Below are 24,037 nucleotides of genomic sequence, written 5' to 3' on the forward strand. Positions count from 1 at the left end.
ATTAATCTTTATTCAATAACTAAAAATAATAAATGAATAAATTAAAACATGTTATAATAATTAAGAAAATTAATAATGTTATAATAATTAAGAAAATTAATATTATATATAAATACGCTAATGGGAGCAACTAGTAAAATTATCTTATTCATAACAAATAAACTTATTTACCAAATACTGGCATGGCATTACATTGTTGGACCACCTAACCAATTATTTTTACCTAAATAATCTATAAATTGTTAACAAATCTCACATTTTTTTTATCAAATTTACATACTCCAAAAGACAAAACCAGTAAAATAATTCAATAAAGTAGTGCTGATTTCATTTTTCTTGCTGGTTAATTTTCTATGAACTTCTTTCATATTGACCTTATAAGAGTTAAATCAATGTGGTTATGGAGTATTTCATACCAACAGATTAACACAAGAAGCTGGAGTCATAGATTTATGTACTGTACATGAACAAGTGCCTTATTTGAAGTACAAGAGCACCGTAAACAAGCCGATTAGGTTGATTAAAAAGAATCGATTTGAATAAACGACTACCTTAATACTAACGCCAAACATCCTCTCGGAAACAGGAGGGCCGTAGACTGATGTTAGGAATGTCGGTCAAGCGACTTAGACTTAGAATGCTTTGCAAATGCTGTTAGTCGAATACTGCAGTTGAATCGGGTTACCTGATGAGAAGCACAGCCTACTTCTTTTAGTTTCCGAGATCCTAACTTGTGAAATTGCGACTACGAGTGCATCCATAACCATAAGACAACTCTCATCCTGTTTGTCGGTATCAGATGTAACAGGACGATTTGACATTTCAGTTGAGCGCGAGTTCACAGCCGTTGAACAAGAGGTAGTTAGATATTTTGTTGATTCGGGTAGTGAGGTGCTGCCTAACTGATGGGAAGATGCCACCGTTCGTATTCTTGGGTTAGACTTGATCAGCGGAAGTGATTTCAACGTCCGTTCTGTGTAGAACATTATGAATGGATGGCCTATAGAAAAAAGAAACGAGGGAAATAAAATTTCAATACTTCTACTCGAAAAGACCATGTACATAATATTAGCAACTAGCGAGTATCTAATGAACGGAAAAAAATAATATTATCTCCGAAAATGTAGGGACTTAGTAAAAGAAATCCCTGTTCGGTCGACACATGAAACAAATGATGGAAATCCTTGCCGAAACATCCCAAGTGGTTTCCAAGGCCGAGAATAGGTTTCAAAAGGCACAGAATTACGGAAAAACTTACCAAGAACTTCGTCTGCAGAAATCCTTGCTAAAACATCCCTTGTAAGCATCTTTTCAACTAAATCTCGAGCAAGTTTTGAAACGGACTGCCATGGGCCAGAGTGGAAATCCAGTTTATTATTCTTGATTGCGTCAAAAACTGTTTCTAACGACTTCCCTTGGAACGGAAGAGAACCAATCAAAAGGGCATGAAGGAGGATGCCAGCACTCCAGATATCCACTTTCTCCCGATACGAACCAGACAGTACTTCTGGTGCAACGTAGGCTGGGCTTCCCGCTATTCCACTCACGCTCTGACCTGTTTATATCCCCACAAAAAAAATGAATACGAACCAAAACTACTGAGTACCTTCCGAAATTAAAACGTTTTAAAGGTTTTGTAAAAGTAATATATCTATTATCCTTTCCGATTATTTAGACGTAGCATTATTGTTAGGTTCTCCTCTCTGTTACCTGATTTACTAATCCCCATATAAAATGAAACGAAGATATTTCAGATCGTTTCGGCTTCTTTTGGCCACATTGGGTGAGTTACAAAATGGATATTCTGTTACAAATTAGGCAACACGGGTTTTGCTAGGTATGCGGTTTAAAATTACGATCAATCGCTACATTAGACCTATTATAAAGGATCTTTTGAGAGAAAGACTAAATAACAAATTCCCGAAGCAACATAATTGTGACTCAAGTTTCACACCGGCAAGGTGCACCTATGAATGACCTCCCACGTTCAGATCCTTATTCCCTTTCCTGATATCGGATCCAACTAATGGAGTGTAAAGAATCAAGTATTATAATTTTCTGAAATTGAAATACAAGAAGAAAAGCTGTTTGGTTGCTTATATATCTGTGTAAGTATGAAAATAACAAGGATAGTATACCTCACTTCGAGAGGAGGTTCTCTCCCAGATGAGCAAGCTCAATAACAACCTTTTGATACCCAATACAATGCATGCATCGGGTATTTAAACATAACAAGAATAACAACCTGCTGACATCACTAACAAATTAATGACATCATAATACAGCCAACATATTAATTAATTAATTCCTAGCTGCTCTCTTCCTTGCATATGTGAATAGGACCGGCGGTTTATTGGGCTAGCCCAGTTGAGTCCTTGCATCACCTCCACCCCAAAAAGCCACCTTGTCCTCAAGGTGAAAGTCAGGAAAACGAGTATCTAGTGAAGCATAGTCCTCCCAGGTGGCCTCAAATTCTGGAAGGCCCTTCCATTTGACAAGCACTTCCGCTGTTATAGCTCCTCCAATAGATGCATTACGAACCCTCAAAATCTCCTCTGGTTCAGCCACCATAATCATATCCTCGGTCAGCTGGGCAAGAATAGTAGGGTGTATCGGTGCAGAACCCACGACCTTCTTGAGCTGGGAGATGTGGAATACCGGGTGTATCTTGGTTTCTGGAGGTAAGGATAACTTATAGGCAACCTTCCCGATTCTCTCCAATACTTCACAGGGCCCGAAGTAACGAGACGCAAGCTTTTCATGTGGCCTAGTAACTACAGATTTTTGGCGGTAGGGTTGCAATTTCAGAAACACCAAGTCCCCTACTGCAAACTCCATATCTCTCCTTTTAACATCAGCTTGGTGGTTCATGATTTGCTGAGCCCGAAGTAAATGAGCCTTCAAATCATCGAGTATGGCATCTCGTTCTTGCAACTGTTCCTCGAGGGATGAATTTGCAGTGCTACCCTGCTCAAAACGGATCAAAGTGGGAGGGTCTCGTCCATATAGGGCTTTAAAAGGCGTACACGATATAGAGTTATGATGAGAAGTATTATACCAGTATTCTGCCCCTTGTTCACCACTTACTCCAGCTCTTAGGTTTCTCTCCAATGAAGCACCTGAGATAAGTTTCAAGCCCCTTGTTCACCACTTCGCTTTGCCCATCCGTTTGTGGGTGGTAAGCTGTGCTCCTTCTTAAGTAAGTGCCTTGAAGGCGAAATAACCCCTGCCATAAGTGACTCATAAAAATTTTATCGCGATCTGAGACGATAGTGGAAGGAAAGCCATGTAATCTGACCACCTCGTGAATGAACGCTGCTGCCACCCCTTGGGCCGTAAACGAATGCTTTAGAGGAATAAAATGAGCATATTTAGTTAGGCGATCCACCACCACCAATATCGTGTCGTAACCCTGAGATTTTGGCAGTTTCTCAATGAAGTCCATAGTCAAGTCTTCCCAAACCTGAGATGGGATGGGTAGAGGTTGCAGTAATCCCGCGGGACTAAGGGTTGAGTGTTTGTTGCGTTGGCAGACAATACAGGAGGATACGTATTTGGATACACAACGCCGCATCCCCGGCCAATACCATTCCCGAGCCAAACGTTGATAAGTTTTAAAATCTCCCGAGTGACCACCTATGGCTGAATCATGATACTCCGCCAATAATCTGATGACCAAATTCGAATCACCTGGAATGACCATCCTATCTTTGTATTTAAGAGTCCCATGTTCAATACTATAGCCTTTAGGCACCGGTTCCCCTTGTTGAATAGCGTGAACCAATTGTTGAATAAATGGATCCGCGTGTATTTGCTGTTGGAATTCTTCCCATTTGATTCCGCCAGCTGAAATTAGAACGTTGCAATCTATATCGGGATGTTCCATACGGGACAACGCATCAGCAACCTTATTATGAGCCCCTGGCTTGTATTGAATTTCGAATTCATAACCCAATAATTTACTCATCCATCTTTGATACTCCGATCCCACTTCCTTCTGAGCCATGAGAAACCTGAGACTTTGTTGATCTGTGCGTATAATGAATTTCCGGCCCAGAAGATACTGGCGCCATTTCATCACTGACAGGACGATTGCCATTAGCTCCTTTTCATATACTGATTTTTGCCGAGCTCGCTGCCCCAATACCTTGCTGAAGAAGGCTAAAGGATGATCTGATTGCATCAGCACCACACCTACCCCAAACCCAGATGCGGTTGCTTCAATAATAAACAATTGATTGAAATCTGGCATAGCCAGAACAGGAACCTGAGTCATAGCTTGCTTTAATGTTGTAAAGGCTTGGGTGGCCTCTTCACTCCATCCGAATTGGTCTTTCTTGAGTTGTGGAGGAGCTGCTATGGAGGCGTAACCCTTCATAAATTTGCGATAATAGCCCGTTAAACCAAAAAATCCACGGAGTTCTCTAATGTTTGTGGGAATAGGCCAAGAAGTAACTGCTGAGATTTTTGATTGATCTACCGCCACCCCGGCTTGTGAAATAACATGTCCCAGATATGCCACCTCCTTCTTCCCGATATCACATTTCTTCCAATTTGCGAAGAGCTGATGATTAGAGAGTAGTTCTAATACCTGTTGTAAATGCAATCTGTGTGCCTCCCATGATTTACTGTACACCAATATATCATCGAAAAAGACCAATACAAACTTCCTTAAGTAAGGTCGGAACACCTCATTCATAACCGCTTGGAAGGTGGCATGAGCATTGGTTAAACCGAATGGCATAACCAAGAATTCATAGTGACCCTCGTGTGTACGGAAGGCTGTTTTGTGGATATCCTCGTGTCTCATTCGTATCTGATGATACCCGGATTTTAGGTCAAGTTTACTGAACACCGTGGCTCCACTCAACTCATCCAATAATTCATCTATGACCGGAATCGGGAACTTGTTTGGAACCGTTGCCTTGTTGAGTGCCCGATAATCCACGCAAAAACGCCACGACCCATCCTTTTTCTTCACCAACAGGACAGGACTGGAAAATGGGCTCTGTGAAGGTCGAATTATTCCTGCTGTCAACATGTCTGTAATTAAGGACTCTATTTCATTTTTCTGTCCCTGGGGGTATTTGTAAGGTCGTAGGCTAATAGGATCGGTACCCTCCTTGAGTACTATGGCGTGATCATGGGTTCTCTTAGGAGGTAAACCCGAAGGCACGTCGAAAACGTGCTTAAACTCCTGCAAAACCGCATGTAGCACTGAAGGGATTTGCCCCATATCTAGCTCATCAATTATTTGTTGATCACTTGACATTTGGTTAAATTCTACTAAATACCCTCCACCTTCCTTCTGCAAGGTTCTTATCATGGCTTTTAATGAAATTTTAGTTCTCCCCAGTGAAGGATCTCCCTTAAGTGTTACATGTTCACTCCCCAGCTGAAATTTTAAGGTCTGGGTTTTCCAATTAGTCATTATGGTTCCCAATTTTTCAAGCCATTGAACCCCTAAAATAATATCAGAATTTCCCAAAGGAAGAGGGAGGAAATCCTCAATGACAGTCATACCTGGGAGTTGCAGATTCACTCCTTTGCACAGCCCTGTACCCCGTACGGATTCCCCTGTTCCCAATGAAACACCGAAAGATTTTGTCGGGGAAAGTGGAACGCCCAACGTTTCAACCACCTCCCTCGATATGAAGTTGTGAGTAGCCCCTGGGTCAATCATAACTACTACTTCCTTGCCCAGTATATAGCCCAGTAGCTTAAGAGTGCGAGCGCTCGTGAAACCCATAACCGAGTTGAAGGATATTTCAGGCTGTAGCTCTTTCGCCATTTCAGCATGCGCCATCTCCTCTGTTTGCCCCTCTATAATTAATTCTGTATCCTCTCCATATTCATCATCCTGTGAAATCAGCACGCTAAGCTCCTTTCGACGACACTTATGGCCAATAAACCATTTGTCGTCACACTTAAAGCATAAACCCCTCTCTCTCTTCTGTTGGACCTCCCGTTCCGTGAGTCTCCTTATTTCTCCAGGTTTTTGGTTTATGTTTGTGGTAGTGAAGGTTTTGCTTTGGGGTGTGATTTGATTCTGGGTAGCAGCGGGGAAGCTCGTGGAGTATGAAGATGAGGGAAAGGTATTTAGGGTCTTTGGGTTATATTTTGTAAAAGGGGTCGTCTGGGTTTGGGCTGAATATTTGCGAGTAGGCCCAATTCTCAGTTTCTCTTCCACTTTTGCCGCCAAGTCCATTGCGTGGTCCAAGGTAATTGGGCCTAACAATCTTACCTCGGCCCGTATTTCCTCCTTAAGGCCATTTATAAATTGTCCCATGGCAATTTCTTCAGGTACACCTTCTAGAGGAGCCAAGAGTTCAATAAACCTTCTGCGATAATCACCCACCTCTCCTACCTGGCGGTTGTTCAGCCATTGCTCTTGGAGTGTACCGGTGGAGGTAGATCGGAACTTCCTCAAAATTAATCCCTTCATTTCGCCCCAAGTGGTCATAGGATGACGCTTGTGCTCCCATTGATACCAAAATAGCGCGTCACCCTCCAGTGCCACCACTGCAGCCTCCAGCTTGTCCTCCTCTGAGAGCCGATAAAACTTAAAGAAACGTTCAGCACGGAGGATCCATCCATCTGGGTTCTCACCATTAAAGGCGGGCATGTCCAGCCTCTTAAACCTCCAGTTTGCGCTGTTGCCGTGATTCAAACCCATTCCCCCTTCTTCATAAATACGAGATTGATTTGGCGAACCCCGAGGTTGTGCCCTAGCATCTGATTCCCCTGACTCACCTTCGAGACGCGAGCGAAGGGCTCCCAACGAGTCACGCACCTCTCGCTGGAAACGCTCCTGATCCTCGCGGCGGTGCGCCACCTTCCCATCCAACTGCAGCGAAAAGACAGCCAGTTCTCGCCGGAGATGTTCAAATAGCCGTTGTTGCAGTTCGACGCGTGAATTAGCTAGGGCATTTGCGATCTCCTCCGCCACGATTGAACGCATCTCCGTCATACCCTGTTCTAGTTGTTCGATTCTCTGCGTCACCGTTGATGGAGCCATAGCCACTGTTCACTGATCGAACGATGCTCTGATACCAGGTTGTAAAGAATCAAGTATTATAATTATCTGAAATTGAAATACAAGAAAAGCTGTTTGGTTGCTTATATATCTGTGTAAGTATGAAAATAACAAGGATAGTATACCTCACTTCGAGAGGAGGTTCTCTCCCAGGTGAGCAAGGTCAATAACAACCTTTTGATACCCAATACAATGCATGCATCAGGTATTTAAACAGAACAAGAATAACAACCTGCTGACATCACTAACAAATTAATGACATCATAATACAGCCAACATATTAATTAATTAATTCCTAGCTGCTTTCTTCCTTGCATATGTGAATAGGACCGGCGGTTTATTGGGCTGGCCCAGTTGAGTCCTTGCATGGAGTTCCACACATCCTAGCTCGGTTGTCAAATTAAGTTCATACAACGTACAAGCAACAAGAGTGAAAAGGGAAGAGACGATGTTGAAATAATTTATAATAGCATGAAATACTAGTAGAGATCGACAATGAATACAACAAAAGTAATAATCTGAATCATGTCAAGGTTGTTTGGTAATCTAATGGCCATATTTGGTACGCATTTTCAGTGTTTTTAACCTCAAAAGGCATACATGGTACTCCAATTCGTCGAAGTTAAAATTCCCGAATCGTAGTAGTCCCATTTACAAGAAGAACCCACATGAATGCAACCAATAACCTTGGTTTAAAATGATGTAACACAATCCACACCACAATAAAGAATAGGAATGCAATAATCAGCTGGAACATATAGCTCAGCTCTCTAATTGAGCTCGCCGCATAATATATCAGGCTACATTCTACAGGTGAATATCATATCACAAGACAAAAGTACATACATAGTTCTCAAACAGGTTTCAGGTTCAAAATCCAAGTATTTTGTGATATTCAACAAGCGAGATTGAACACTTAAACCAAAAGAACAAAATGAAGCTCATAAACTATGTACACAAGCATACAACATAATATTCAACAGCAAGACCACATATTTCAAGGTGTAGACCTAAACATTTCCCATCATTACAATGGCAGAAATAGCAGATAGTTTCTACAATAGCAAAATCCAGGACAATCCGGAAAATATCAACTACTAAGTGTGTTTGGTTATCAATTAAATGATGTTAAAGGTAATGGGGATGTTTGGCAAAAAGCCGATAGCTGGTACCTTAAAAGTCGATTGATTTGACTAAATGATTTATTAACTGGTTTGATCAGCTGCTCAATTTTGAACCCGTTGCTAATAGCAGCTTGTTCAAAAACAAGCTTATTCATAACAATACATTATTTCAGTTAGCTAATTTATCGCACACTAGCATTGGCAGGTTTTGACCACCCAACCCATGCCCAATAAGCTATTTTGTTAGCGAACAGAACAAGCATGATCATAAAAGTTGTCAAGTAATTTTTTCAACTAAATTAGATTTAATTTTCATCATCATTCCCACCATCTAATATCAACAACCAAACAACCAAACACACCATAATAAGAAATACAAGCTAAAAAAACTGACCACTAGCAATTCTTACAGCCAAGCCAAAATCAGCAAGCTTCAACTCCCCAGAACTAGAAAGCAAAATATTCTCAGGCTTAATATCTCTATGTACAACTCCCATTTGATGACAATACTTGATCACAAGCATCAATTCCTTCATTGTACTAGCAGCTCTATGTTCTGAAAACCTCTTCTCCTTCATCGCATCAACCAACCTTCCTCCAGAACACAATTCCATCACAAGATGAAAATTCTCAGTATCTTCATAAACAGATTTCAACATTACAATACCATGATATCCTGATAAATGCTGCATTATCTCAACTTCTCTATGCACACATTCTTCCCCCTTTTTTAGTGTCTTACAAGCATATTCAATCCCACTTGTTTTACACCTACACAACCAAACATACCCAAATTTCCCTTGCCCTAAACTCTTGATCTTAATATAATCATCCTCAAATTTGTTCTTCCTATTGCCAATTTGTGTAGCAATATCAATACACCCAATTTTCCTCTTCAAACCCTTAATCGGTTCAATTGATAGTGATCCACCAGTAGAAGGTGGAGCAGTCACTGCACCGACAATTTTAGTTCTTAAACATGATAACCCATTAAACAAATTACAACCCACATCTTCTTTACACTTCTTCTTCAACCTTGAACAATCTTCAAGGGAAACATGACTCCTAATTATTGAACATTTATCCTCGCTAATCAAAGGGTTTTTAGGGTTCTTATTTGGGGTTTTTTCATAATCATCATCACCACCAGTACCTTTTCTTTTCTTCTTATTGTCTTTCGGTAACATTGTCGTAAAAATCAAAACTTTTTTCAAAAACTAATGAAATCGATGATGAATTAATTGAGTAAAGAAACTTTTGGTCAAAACCCACAATTTCGAATCGATTTGTATTGCAAGAAAACAAATCCAGGAATCAACAAATGCGGTGGAGATCCAGAAAATTGGGCGAAAAGTGAATATATAGAAGAGATGGGAAGAAAGTAAAAAGGTATAGGTTTTGGTTTTAAGTAACGTGATGCGGTAGCCTTGAATTGTCGACGTTTCTATGTGATAAATATACTTTTTTTTAATCTACGTGGTAAATAAAAAGAAAGGCTTTTTTGTTAACTTTACGATATTTTTACTCAATGAAATAACTTTTTTGTTCAAAAAACATCGTCGTGATAATCCTAATTGAGCACATATTTTAAAATTCAGTCGAAATATATACTTAATTTAACCAAAAATTTAACATTCTATCTACTAAATGAACAAGTTAAAAGCTCAAAATCACCACGCGAATTCAAAAAAAAAATGTAAAAAAGCTAAAAATCCAGGGTCACCACATGAAATTTCTCATATATAAATGATAATTAAATTAAGAGGGTGGGTTATCGTTAAAATTAAAATATGATAAATTTAATAAGGCGGACTAAAAAAAAAAGTTTAATTCTTTAGAACGTGAGTCTTAATAAAAAAATATACTGAAAAATAACCGACCAATTATACTGTGAAAAAAAAAATCTATATAAATGCCTTTTTTGCCTCTATTTTTTCTATTGCATGTCTTATTAATTTATACATATATTTTTTTTTTCCTCAAAACCACCTAAGGTGTTAGAATTGCGCTATGAATCATTCGATTGTGGAATTGCCTGAGATCGATTGGATCATCCGATCCTACACGCAAACTTAAGTAAACTCATTCAAGTTGCTTTAATTGGACCAAACAACCAGTGACAGATCCAGAACTCAAAATCATAAGTAATATCAACGTGTTGAAGTAAAATAATAAAACATTCAACATAGTTTTGTTTGTAAATAAATAACCCAAAAAATTTTTCATTACACCAAATTAACCTATACAAGTAAAATATCGTAATATTAATATCATCTCACTGCCACTAAAAAATGGAGCTATAAATACCATCCGCATCACATCGTACAAAGTTACAAGTTACAAGTTACTAGTTACAACGAGATCAAAGTTTGACATAGTGAAATACTTCCTCCGTTCTGAAATACTCACTAAATTACGGTTACGTTGTTGACGTTATTCATAGCTCAAACTTATTTTAATATTACAGCTTATATGTAAGAAAAAATATAGGCAAGTGGGATCTTGTTTGAATCATTTAGTTGCATACTTTCTTAAAATTAGCTTTTTATAATTTTTAGATATGCATATTTCAATATATAAATAATTAAAATACTATATTAGATTGCGTAAAAAGTCAAATATAGAAAATATAATAGAATGGAGGACGCACAAGGTAAAATAAAAGGAAAATTATTTTTTCTGAAAAAAACATGGGTAGCCTACGCTGATTTCAAAACGAAATGAATTTCGATCTTATCTATCGAATAAGATTTCGATATAGTGTGGTTTCATGTTCCAACTATCTCTATATCTATGCATCCCGTATTTATGTTCCAACAATGGGATGGAGACCGCATGTGTGAAAGAAACTTTCATTTCAAGTTTCCTATTTTTTACTTAAATTTAAATTTCATACGATAATCAATAAACAATCAAAAAATAGGAAATTCGATCTTTTTTGAATAGATAAAAAGTAAATAGAAAAATATTCGAAGTATCTTTCTTTGTTCGACCCATGAAAATGAAACAATATATTCAGACATTTTCGACTGATTTGAAAGAAAAAAACGAACTATAAACAGACAAAAAATAAACATATAAAGAAGAGTCTCTACAGATAGTTATTTCGTGTACTCCATTTTACGTACAAGATGCAACAATAAGCTTAATTTAATTAGGTTTTCGGTTAAAAGGGTTGGTTTGAAGATCAATCCATAGGGAGAGAGGAGATCTGTTGTTTCTTGAAGAACTCATTTTAAAATAAGTAGTTGGGTCTAATAAGTTAAAATTAAGAAATAATTAAATTTTTGAATTTGCTTTACTTTAACCTAAGTTAATTTATGAACCACTACTAAATTTTTTATAAAACCCTATAACTTAAGGGTCACTGTACGAGAAATGAAAGATCAAGTTCTCGAACTCCAAAAAAACTATGGGGTGCTCGAAAATGGTTGAAGTAGTTGAATAGGAGGATCACTATGACTATAGCCGTTGGTAAATTTACCAAAGACGAAAATAATTTATTTGATATTATGGATGACTGGTTACGGATGGACCGTTTCATTTATGTAGGTTGGTCTGGTTTATTGCTCTTTCCTTGTGCTTATTTCACCTTAGGAGGTTGGTTTACGGGTACAACCTTTGTAATTTCATGGTATACCCATGGATTGGCCAATTCTTATTTGGAAGGTTGCAATTTCTTAACCGCAGCGGTTTCTACTCTTGCTAATAGTTTAGCACACTCTTTATTGTTAGTATGGGGTCCTGAAGGACAAGGAAATTTTACTCGTTGGAGTCAATTAGGCGACCTGTGGACTTTCGTTGCTCTTCATGGTGCTTTCGCACTAATAGGTTTTATGTTACGTCAGTTCGAACTCGCTCGATTTGTTCAATTGCGCCTTTATAATGCAATCACATTCTCTGGTCCAATTGCTATTTTTGTTTCTGTATTCCTAATTGTTACAATGTGCATTCGCCATTAAATATGGACCTTTGATTATCCCTAATCGTGAAAATTTCCCTATTCCTGGGAAATTGCTCTCAGGACATGACACAAAGATTGAAAAAAAAATATATTTAAAAAGAGAATGTTTTAGTTGGAGAATGTAAACCGGGGTCATATCTCTTAATTGGTAATTATACTTTTTATATTGTAAAAGATAAATAAATTATTGGTTTTGATGTTGTATTACACGGTTACATATAAAATTAATAATGTAATAAATTTAGTGGAACAAACTAATAATATATCAGGCAAAATGAGAGAAATAAATGGAATATTAATCGATAATGTAATGTCTACAGCGAAACACCAAATTCGTTTTAGTTGTTTAGCTGCATTTATTTTTCCTTTTTATTAGCTGAAAAATTGTTAGCGATTGATTTTTTGGGGAATATTTGCTTAAAACAATGACTCGTAAACCAGATTTTTTCAAATAATTTTGTTTAAAGATTATATATACTCACATACCTTTAGCTCAGGAAGCTTGAAATAACAATGTCAATAGAAGAGCTTATCATCATCATATCACTTCTAACTAAACACATGTAATTTTCTTTCCAACATCGTCTCTTCTTCCATTTTTTTATGGCCACCATCTACACAATCATGTGTCTACATTGCTTTCTTTTCATTGTCCTTTGCTAAATGAAAAAAGTGTGACTGTTATATGACAATTAAAAGTGTAGAAAAATTTGGTCTTAAAAGTTAAAATAACAAACTATCATTACTACACCTTAAGCATGTATTATTATGAGTGGTAAAGGGCACTCCAAGTCATAAAGTAGTACACACTCGTATTATATGCATAAAACAAGTGTATGAAGTGTGTCACATGGATTTGTCATTAAGGAAATGTAATACACAACCAGCTAAATCAAGCTATGGTTGTATAGAGTAGAACATCGGGGCTGTTGAATCACGTGAAAACAGAATAGACAAGCCAAACTAGCTCGACCTATTGCTGGCTCGACCGAGCTGCTCGCTCGAGTGTGGGTCGAGCAGGCTGCCTGATGCTTGCTACCTTGCTGTTTCTTGGTTACAATGCAGCCCCATTTGTCCCCGTTTGCCTATATATATGTGTATTGCTTTATTGTGTGAAGTAGACCAAGGTACAAAGTTTGAGCCTCCCATTTTAACATATACCTCCAATGTAAGGCAAACATTTTGTAACACCCAAATACACATAGAAATAGTTGACTCATCACTTTATGATAAGAACATGCAAATATTTCCCATCTAATTTTATTTGAGCATTTCGTTAAACGCTTATTTAATGTGCATAAATAAAATTTAGCTTGAAAACTACATGATTAACCAACATTCTTTCATCCTTGTGCACATATATAACAATAACAATTAAGCAATAAAATCCATATATAATCATTCTAAAAAACAAACGTTATAGTAACAAAAAAATAAAAAAAGCCAAAATTCACCAAAAAGATAATTAAATAAAACATGATATATTTGGGCTTAAGAGTTTTGTTGTTGTTGTTGAGAGAGGAAACCAGGAAGATAGTGAATGAAAATGACAAATGAATGTTCCGTGACATGCAACTCACTCAAAAATGATATATTGACAGTCGTTTATATTGTTTTATCATATATATTTTCTTTTCAGTTAAATAGTACATATAATTAAATAGAAGAAAAAAGAGGATTAAATGAATCGTCATACATGTGACATGACAGTTCATTTATTGAATTGCTAAGCTACATGGTATTAAAGGAAATAAGTTTTATTTGATTGAATTCAGAAATAAGTTTTTTACAAGCATTATTAAGAGAAATGAGATGTTTAGCAATTAGTTTTTTCATCGACTTTTAGCTTATCACTTTTTGGTTGATCAAACAGTCAACTAAAATGTTTGATAAATGACTTTTAAGGTAACTAAAGCTAACTTATAAACCAAAACAAAAACCAAAAACTTTTTTCATTGGTTTTTGACATATTTTTTTCCTACTAATTTATAAAATTTCTCTTTTAATATTGACTTAAATATGTAATCCAAATAGACTTATTAATCAATACTTTGAACTCATTAAATCTGCCTAACAATTTAAGCCCACCGCACAACTAAAGTCATTTTACTAAATTGACCCAAAACATTAAACACTAGAAAAGAAAAAACGAAAAACAAGAGAAACGTATTCGGTATTTAATTCCAAATAGCGTACAAAGAGGGGAGCGAGAGAAAGAGAAGGGGGTCGACGAAGCATCAAACATGGCAGATAGTGTTGGATGCTTAAACCCTCCTAAACCCCTGTATAAACAAATTCTCTTTTCACCCTTATCTTCCCCAAGTCACTATTCGAATTTCAGTTATTGCAACCATGGATTCAAATTGAAAACTGGATTCCAAGGTTTCTATGCTTCTTCTTCTTCTTCTTCTTCTTCTTCTTCATGTTCTTCTTTTGGCGCCATGGCAACTCCGAACCATCTTCATTCTACTTCCGCTTCTTCAATTGATGTTTTGAATATGGGAAACAATAATCCAGAGATTTCTCAAGCAATTGAAAGGTCTCTCTCTAATTGTCTTTCAGAAACCAATCTTCATATCACTATTCCTTCTATCAAGTCCAAAACCCGAGGCAAGGTATTAAACTCTTCAATTTGTTACTGCCTGTTTATCAGTTTTAATCTACTGTCTGTTCAATTAATAAATTTTATTTTTTTTTGTAAACTTTTGGGTTTTAGCCTGAAAACGTTTGCCAAAACCGATACGATGCTAAGAACAATACAAAAGACAATGAACAAAACAACGTTTGATAATGTAAGCTAATGGTCACCCAATGATGACTACGTCCTCCGTAGTGTGTAGTTCCTGTTTATATTATATCAAGAATGAGTATAAACAACCCTTCTAAACGAAGAATTACAATTGAGTAAGAGATAAAAACAAAAGGCTATGTGTTTGGCTGAGGGGTTGTGTTTGATGTGTTTGATGTGTGAGTATGAGAGCCCTATATATAGTACTAGGTACTAGAATATCAATAGCTCACTTGAATACATAGTTAATATTAAGTAATGAATAATATAAAATAACTCCAAGAACTTGAAAGGTCGAAAATCAGCATCCCATGCATATCAGAAGATCCGCTCGACCGAAACAGGGAGCTCGCTCGGTCGAGCGAACATGAGCTACATTCTGGAGCATTCTATCTGACCGCTCGACCTACCAATATGACTCGCTCGGTCGAGCGGGTAGGTCGAGCGACCTTTCTGATCCTTCTGTCAGAATTCTGATCGAGCTACCATAAATCAAGTCTCTTCTTCTTCATTAATCTTCATTAACACCCATAATTCATCATGAATACTCACCACATAATTACATCCATTTGCATTCCACAAACCAAGAGTCACACACATGATTACACACTTTAACTTGTGCACTCAAGTCACACATACCATTCATAACATAGCCTTTTAGGTAATTAGGTTCTATGGAACTTATATTTGAATTGCTAATCGTATATTGTTGGGATTATCTCCCCAAATCCAAGTATTAATTGCTGTGTCAAATAAAAAAGAAGGAAGGAAGAATAAACTAGAAAGGTTTACTTTTACTATCCGATGAAGTCATCTACTGAGCTCTGACCTTGGAATATTGATGATCATTATACGGTAGCAACTTGGAATCTTTACAATCATGTATATATATTTAACATTTGGATATTTGTGAATCAACATTTTGCTGCATTTTTCTTTTTTCTTTTTTTTTTTTTTTTTTTTGACTTAAAGAGAGCATTCTAGATATAGCTAGCAATGAGTACAAATGTTCGAAAAATTATGGGTCTTGTGTCAGGAATTGGTAGAGTGGTAAAAATCAGTTTTTATTGCAAGGGGCAAGGTGTGTTGCTTTGTGAGTGGCATCTTAGGCAAGCAAAGTTTAGTGAGTAGGAGAGTAGAGAGCAACTTAAAGTTCCGTTGTGGGTGTTGATACAGCAAAAATGGTGAAAATCATTTCTAAGAACATGATCTATTATGTTGAACTAGAAGAGCAATTATAAGATAAAAGTGAAGAAATTACGTGCACAGTAAAAAATTTGAAGAGAGGTTAAACCTTTTAGATTAATACGTATTTTGTAGGACTCTTCTAAACCTGTCACAAATTGTATTCAGTTTATTAATATTCAAATTTTCCATATTTTCGGAAAAGTTGAGGATTGAACTCTTCACATGTTATAGAGTTGACTCAGCCTAACAAGTGCAGACTGCAAACTTAGCAAATTGTTTATGTCTTTGAATATGTTGTTACATTGTGTAGCACACGGATTAAACAACAAAAACTAGATATAACTTATCCTTGTTCTCTCTTTGTAGCTTCAAATGCCACTTGACTCCGTCTGCTAGCTCTTGTATAAAAGAAGTTTAGCAACATTGACATTAGCTTCCCCATTTTAGTTGATAATTTCAAGGACTAGAGACGCTGAACTGATTTTGATTGCACACAACAGCGAATACTACTTGATCTTTCCACTCGATTTTGATTGTTGATAATTAACTTTTATAATGTTAATTGTTGGATGTTGATACTATTTCATTAGTACTTAACACTCAATAGTAAGTCTAACCCAAAGAAGCATAGTTTCTTTTGTTGTTACCCTACTTCGTTTCTTTCTTTCTTTTCTTTTAATAAAATTAGTGGTATAAACGATAGGTATTCCATTTGATGAGCAAGCATTTGCAATGATTGGAATAGGAGGGGTTATTTCTGCCTTTTTTAATTTCTTACAAGATGAATAATATGTAGGTTCGAGACATATATGACTGTGGAGATGTTCTTGTACTAGTCACAACAGATAGACAAAGTGCTTTTGACAGAGTTTTGGCTTCAATTCCTTTTAAGGGACAGGTATTTACGACTTTGAGTTTTAGTTGATGAGTATGGTTATTGGGAGGTGTAATATGAGGTTATTTCCTTGCTTAGGTATTGAATGAGACGAGTTTATGGTGGTTTGATCAAACTCGTCACATAACTCCAAATGCAGTGTTGGCAGCTCCTGATAAGAATGTCACTATAGCGAAAAAATGTAGCATTTTCCCCGTTGAATTTGTCGGTATGTTTATTGTATATCATGGTTACTCACTTTCTCTTTGTATAAATTTATTTCCTTGCTCCTAAGTGTGTGAGTTCTCTGTGTTGTTTTCTCTTTTCAATCTCTGTACACTTTTTCTTATATGAAAAATTATTGTTATCCTTAATCCTTGGTTCATGATGCTTATCAATAGTGAGAGGATTTGTCACGGGAAGCACAGATACCTCATTGTGGACGGTCTACAAGAATGGTGTTCGGAATTACTGTGGCAATGCCCTGCCAGATGGTTAGTTTGCCAACCTACTAAATTACTAGAGTAGACTTGAGTAAATTCATTTATTATCCTGAAATTTATGCTAATATGTGTGGTAGGCCTTGTAAAAAATCAGAGACTAGAGAGAAACATACTTACACCAACTACAAAAGCAGCGGATCACGATGTTCCTATTACTCCACATGAGGTAATGCATCATTATTTTATATTTAATTCTACTGCTTCTACCTTTTTCCTCTTTCCACTTTCCACTTTCCTCACCTTTTTTTACAATTGTACAAATTTTAGTTGTCCTAACTTGCAAGTTCCTAGAGTAGTGTTATAGGAGTAGCATTAGAGAAAAGAGTATTGATAGACTAGACGGAAAAAATTATTGCCAAACTTTTTAGTGGCTTGGTCTCTTTTACGAAGCAAAGTTGCGAACATTATTGTTATTCTAAATACCTGTTTTTTTATGCTCCCTACTTGATGCATAGATTTGTTTTCCCAAATTCTTGCAACTCACTTTATTAACACCCTTACCTTCGAAATTTCTATCATCTCAAGCTGATTATTTTTGAATTTATTGAGGCAAATAAAGAGAACTATTATAGCATAGCAATATCCTCCCATGTTGCTTTAATGTCATGCAAATTCTTTATGTGTAGTGCATGATCTTTAGTTACCCTTTCTCCCAAATCATAAAACAATTTTCCTAGATGTCTGTAATGGTGGAGCTGGGAGGACACCTCTGGAGGTGTCAGTAGCGGCTGTCTAGGAGGCAGTGGTGCTGATCTGCAGATGTCAGTAGCAAGGGCAAGCAAGAACTGTAAGCAAGAACAATGAGTAAAAGAAGAATCTGAGAGAAAGGTTGTCTATTGATTGATTAAGCACTTCGAATGTCTTTCACTCCAAAATAGCCAAAGGCATTACACATCGAAATCATGAGATTAAGCATTACAATCCCCTAGTATATATAATACTACTACTCATCTAAGTTTCTCTCAAAACAGCAATATACTATTAAAGTACCAACAACAAGTACTACTATATAAGGTAATACAAGTTTCCACTACTCATACATGTTATCCTTGCTTGTCCTTCTTGTTCCCCCTCCTAGAGTAAGTAAATCTCAGTTGTGGTCCCCCCTTTTGATTCATTACAATGTCAACCTATGTTGGATGCTCAAGAGTAGTGCCGTCAAATTATCTCAATAGCATATTTAAAAGGATAAAAATGCTCCCAACGTGTAAAATGACCTAAAATGCCCTTGAACTCGCATGTACTGCACATGGCATTTCTACAAGAAGTAAAATATTTATAGATCTTACAATTACCAAGTTATAACAACCTCGTAACCTCTCTTTAGCTTATTTTATTGCCAGTAATTTGGTTCCTTCACCAAAAATCCTTAGTTCTTGAAACTTCATTTTAAGTGGGTGAGACCTATTTATTATTTTTATGTTTTTCTCAATATCCAACCAGAATTTAAGAATCATGAAGAATATCCAACCAAAACTCATCCAGCTTGAAGTACTTTTCAATCTAGATAAGTTCAACGAATTCATTCTAGATCTTTTTCATTACAATTACGTACATATAACATATGTCATAGTGAAAAAAAATGTCGCATCGTATATCTCATGCATTGTAAAGGTTTTAAATTTTGCATCGTAAAGGTGTAAAAAGCAATGTTTTAGGCTGCTTCAAGGGATATTATGTGGTTTTAGCGAAGGCGGTACGATAACTGCATCACTTCTATTACCGCGCATCATCGTGTCGGCGTAATGACGAACTTAACAACATATTTATACTATGACTCTTGAACTTGTTTCATGTTCAATTTAAACTTCAATATGTTTTATTGTAAATTTTAACAAGGGGGCATGCATACATCAAATCTTATAAATGTGATATCGTACACCTATCCTATTGGACTTATGATGTTCATGTAATGTGATTGGCATGGCAAGACAACATTTATTAACTTTTTATCATGCACTTGTTAAAAATTAACAATTTTAATCTTTGCCGAAATTTTTATTGTTCGAAGTCTTCAAAGCCGCAAGACAAAACTCTATATTTTTTGATGTTTTCCTTGTCAAAAGCTAACATGAAATTCTCAAGGTCTAAGGGGTTTACTTGGAACCTAGTACACCTATATCAAATCTTCTTAATCAAAATCCCGTCACTTTGGTTCTTCCAAAGTCATTCTAGCCGGAAGTCAAGGTACTTCGAATTTTTTGGGATACAACCTAAAATTAAGTACACTTATATGGCTATATCAAAGCTTTCAACGAGAATCCTTTGTCGAACTTCAGTTCTTCCAAAGTTTTTATTGTCATAACCGTGCTACTCTAGATGTTAAGGGGTATCCCCCACAACTAATCCAATTACATAAAGTCTTCGTAATCAAAAGTCAGTTGTCCAATTTTTGTTATTTTGAAGTTCTTTATTTGGTAACCCCATGAACTAAGTCTATATCGATCGCTGGAACTAGCATGGGACCGTTGCAATGATCTATCTTTGTATGAGCTCTTCTTTCACCTTCTTTATATGTTGCTCTTCCAGGGATCTTATATGGATGCCTCGTCTGTACAAGTGTATCACACTCGTGCACTTCGTGTGCCTAATTGAATATGTCTCAAGGATGAACTCGACGAGGGAAGTCCTCATCCACACGCCTCGTCTGGATGGTGGTTGCTCGATCCATTTAGATGCTACATCCTTACCTTTTTCTTTCTTATGGCCTAGCTCAACTTCTCGTTTGCCTTATTTGGACGAGGGTTTGCTTGACTACGAATGCTGCAAGGCTCTCTTTTTTGGTTGTATGCTTTCCTTTATCCTATCCGTATGCAACAATTTCGGACCACCTCATTGCTTGGCCGTTAGTCTAAAACTATGTCTTTTTTATTATCATAATTCAAAAATTTATGGATGAGAATGGTATGATTCCAAGTGTATTGAAATGTAGAATACATAAGATTTCCAATGTTATGTCATCTGTTCCAAATGGACTTATGGACTTCTACAAACATTTCAAAATCGTAATGATATCGAATTTTGGCTTCTTTCCAATCATACATTCCGTTTGGACGCTACCAATGCCTTATTTGAACAACCTATGGCTCAACACTACACTCTCTTTCTTGCTAAAGGCTCTCAACATGATGTTGCATGCCCATGGCCTTATCCTCAAATCTCGTGTGAAGGAATATATGGCTTGATCTCAAACACTCAATGTGTTGCTTAGGTAAAGCTCTCTTTCGATGAGGCATGGCTTTACCCTATCCTCGGCGCCTTTTTCCAACCTTGCTTGTCGGCTTCCCACTTACTCTTTTCCGGACGCTAACTCATTCGATTCGGCTAGTGTTTGTGCAGATTGTATAATAATAACAAAAATGCCTGAACCGGAGTGCACTTGGCATTTTGAAGAGATTGTGTCACAACCTCAGCCATAAATACCCTAAAAGATCTTGCCGGTGTTTATATTCCAACAACCTCTTAGTCTCATCCTAGCTCATTTTTGCTGTTATCTGATTTCCTCTCCAAAATTCTTTTTTCTGTCTATAATTCATCTCATTTGGATGTCAAAGGGGATCTTCGGGAACCCCAGCTAGTTTACATTTTTTTGGTGTTTTTCAGGTCAATATTCGACTACAAGAATCATCAAAATTAAACATTCAACCAAAAACCATCCACCTTCAAACAATTTTCAACCTACACTCGCAGCATTCATTCTAGATCTTTTGATGACAATTTTGTACTTTTCTAAGTTTTCTTGCTAGATCAATACGTGGACAGTCACAAATCCCAAGGCACGTAGCTCAAGAGTGGGGCTTTTCATTGACAAAGCATTGCAAGCATGTTTCTATGCATTTGTTCAGCAAGTGAATTTTTGTGATGTAAAAGGTTGGGCAACGAGTAAAATGGTAATTGTGTCAAAACAAAGTCACGTTATGTGTATTGTGTGCCTTAGAATGTTGATTTTTCTCTGCGTACCTTGATGATTGTGATTGTTGTTAGCAACTCTTATTTGGTTTTCAAAGGCTTTTTTAGTGAGAGGGCATCCTTTGTATTTTGTTCTTTGCAATACATTTCTTGCTACAATCATATGAGTTTCATATGATATGAAGTGTTATTGTTGAATGGATTCTTCTTTAGCTGCTTCTCAACTTTGTGCTGTTCATGTAGTTATGCTTCAATTTTGTTGATTTTGCAGATTATAGAACATGGGCTAATGACTAAAGCCGACTTTGATGAAGTTAGCACGAAAGCTTTGAGTTTATTCGCGTATGGACAGGTTAATTTAACTTCCTTACCCTTGTTCATAAATACATATTCTTAGCTGTTTGGGCATTAGTTAGTTTAACTTCGCAGCTGGTAAGTGGTAAGTCATCAAGTTTTTCCAGAATGTCAATTGGATGCTTGCGGCTGTTTAGATAAGAGTTGTATATATTTCAGACGTTTTGTTCAATGGTTGAATTGTATGATAAGTATTGATTTTTTTACATTTATCATTTTGATGATTCTAGCGTGTAGCATGGGAGCATGGTTTGATTTTGGTGGATACTAAGTACGAATTTGGGAAGACAAGTGATGGCACAATTGTCCTTGTTGATGAGGTCAGGCATTAGCTATTGAAGCATCTGTTTACCCCTTGATACACTGGTTATCACTGGAAAAAATTATCAGTATTTATCCTATGCTTATTGTTGTAGGTACACACACCCGATTCAAGTAGATATTGGATAGCACGTTCTTACGAGGAACGTTTTCGTAATGGTCTGGAACCAGAAAATGTTGACAAGGTATCAACCTTCAGAGCTGTTGCTCTTTTTTTAATCTAGACTATTTATCTGAATATTGTTCACTTAATACTAAATGCTTTGTCATGGATTCCTGGATTACATTAGTGAATATTTTTTTTCATTTTTGTTTTCAGGAGTTCTTGAGATTATGGTTCAAAGAACATTGTAACCCATATGAAGATGAGGTGAGTTTCACAGGCTGATCTAGTTTTTCTTCTTTTTATATGCACTTATCTGGAGACATTTGCCATTGTATGCTGATATAAATTTGCCTTTAGGTTCTTCCGGATGCTCCTAAAGAACTTGTTTGTGAGCTAGCTTCAAGGTATGTCTGAGCCTTTTTAACTTTTCGGCTTTAGATAATATGGTGCTAATCTTCTTCCAATAATTTTGAATTTCCTTATGGCCTTTTTTTAATGATGAATGGATTTTTGTCACTCGACATATCTTGAAACTTCTCTTTCCAAACCCACACCCATTTACATAAGACTTTGAATATATTTATTTTGTTTTGGTCACAAAAACACCCAAATGCTTTTTCTGATTGAAAAGTCAAAGAATGGATGAGTTGGCTGCCTTTTCCCTCTAAGATTTCTTGCTTCTGCGTGCAACATAAACGCCCAACTATCTCTTTCCTCATTCTGTCCCCTATTGGCTATTTTCCTCATTTCTCACTTCTTCTCTCATGTTCTTCCTGGCCGTTTTTTGGGTCTTGAAAAGAGAATTATTCTTGGAAGAAATTGAGTAGGCCATTAGCAGTAGAATCCATAGTGCAAAATCTCAGTGGTTCACAGTACTCTAATCAATTGGACTGTATCTATTTGATTGCAGATATATATTTCTCTATGAAACTATAACAGGCTCCAAATTTGAAATTCCCATCACAGAGGTAACTTTGCAATGTGTTGGTTTGAGTAGCTGTTTGTACCGTTTTAATTTTGAGAAGAACTCACGTCTTCGTCTGTGCAGATACCAATTCATGACCGAATCTCTCAAAATGTATCAGCGGCATTGGCATCTCTGAAGTGAAGTTTCCATTCAGAATACCATGCATAATTGCTTTGTGACCGAGTTACATTCAGGATGTCGAGCTTCTACAAGGCTTAAAGTTATTGATCTTTTCTTTGCTCCTCACATTTGTGAATGAAATTCACTGGTTGTTGTATTAGAGAACTGTTTTCCCAGTTTTAATTTGTGCTTTGACAATGGGAAAGTTGGTGCAATTATACTCTGCATTACACTTCCATTGTGTTTTACATCTGATTCCTTAATAAATCCAACTTTTTTTTTTGATTTTTATTTTAGATCATACGACTATATTATTAAATCATATGCATTTCTTGTTGACTAAAGTTATAGATAATGTTTGTTATCAAGTGTTGGCAATCTCTTCGTAATTATAAGGATTAGCAGATTTATGATCAAATTGATGATCGTCTGTCTCAAACTTCCTGGTCGATCTAATTGGATTTACGAAACCTGATGCTTCTGTACATTAAAACCAAAGTTTTATCGCGGTTTATGGCCTTATGGAAAATGTAAATAACAACTTTGTACTAACATCTACATGATAGAGCCTCTTTGGAATTGATCATACTACAAAGATGAAAGATAAGATGCAAGAGTACATGATTTAATTCTGTATGCGAGTTTAATATTTGAATTGGCAGATGTTGGCAATAAATATATAGTTTATGTTTACACTTCATGATTGTTTGCTCGCTAATCGGTTTACTAATTTATACTTGAAGCAACCAAGTTAAATCAATCCATGAAGTCATAAACAATTTA

The 24,037-nt window shown here is 36.5% G+C and overlaps 3 protein-coding genes across 3 annotated transcripts; 2 read left to right on the plus strand and 1 right to left on the minus strand.

The window, feature by feature from the left end:
* Window positions 1-66: 66 nt before the first annotated feature.
* On the minus strand, window positions 67-9,583 carry LOC130810252 (serine/threonine-protein kinase PEPKR2-like). Its single transcript, XM_057676235.1, has 3 exons — window positions 8,555-9,583; window positions 1,259-1,555; window positions 67-1,000 (listed from the first exon to the last, which is right to left on the minus strand). Exons 1-3 carry the CDS (start codon window positions 9,345-9,347, stop codon window positions 633-635), a joined length of 1,458 nt encoding a protein of 485 aa, XP_057532218.1. The 5' UTR covers window positions 9,348-9,583; the 3' UTR covers window positions 67-632.
* A 1,964-nt stretch (window positions 9,584-11,547) lies between these two features.
* LOC130810892 (photosystem II D2 protein-like) lies at window positions 11,548-12,122 on the plus strand. Its single transcript, XM_057677017.1, has one exon. The coding sequence runs from the start codon at window positions 11,619-11,621 to the stop codon at window positions 12,120-12,122; it is 504 nt and encodes a 167-aa protein (XP_057533000.1). The 5' UTR covers window positions 11,548-11,618.
* Window positions 12,123-14,259: 2,137 nt separating this feature from the next.
* Window positions 14,260-23,622, plus strand: LOC130810643 (phosphoribosylaminoimidazole-succinocarboxamide synthase, chloroplastic). The gene is made up of 12 exons (XM_057676778.1): window positions 14,260-14,739; window positions 16,897-16,998; window positions 17,074-17,203; window positions 17,376-17,468; window positions 17,555-17,643; window positions 21,658-21,738; window positions 21,971-22,060; window positions 22,157-22,246; window positions 22,381-22,431; window positions 22,525-22,571; window positions 23,078-23,135; window positions 23,216-23,622. Exons 1-12 carry the CDS (start codon window positions 14,368-14,370, stop codon window positions 23,273-23,275), a joined length of 1,263 nt encoding a protein of 420 aa, XP_057532761.1. The 5' UTR covers window positions 14,260-14,367; the 3' UTR covers window positions 23,276-23,622.
* Window positions 23,623-24,037: the final 415 nt, after the last annotated feature.

Source organism: Amaranthus tricolor, chromosome 4 (assembly GCF_026212465.1).
Source record: "Amaranthus tricolor cultivar Red isolate AtriRed21 chromosome 4, ASM2621246v1, whole genome shotgun sequence".
In the NCBI taxonomy this organism is placed as follows: domain Eukaryota; kingdom Viridiplantae; phylum Streptophyta; class Magnoliopsida; order Caryophyllales; family Amaranthaceae; genus Amaranthus; species Amaranthus tricolor.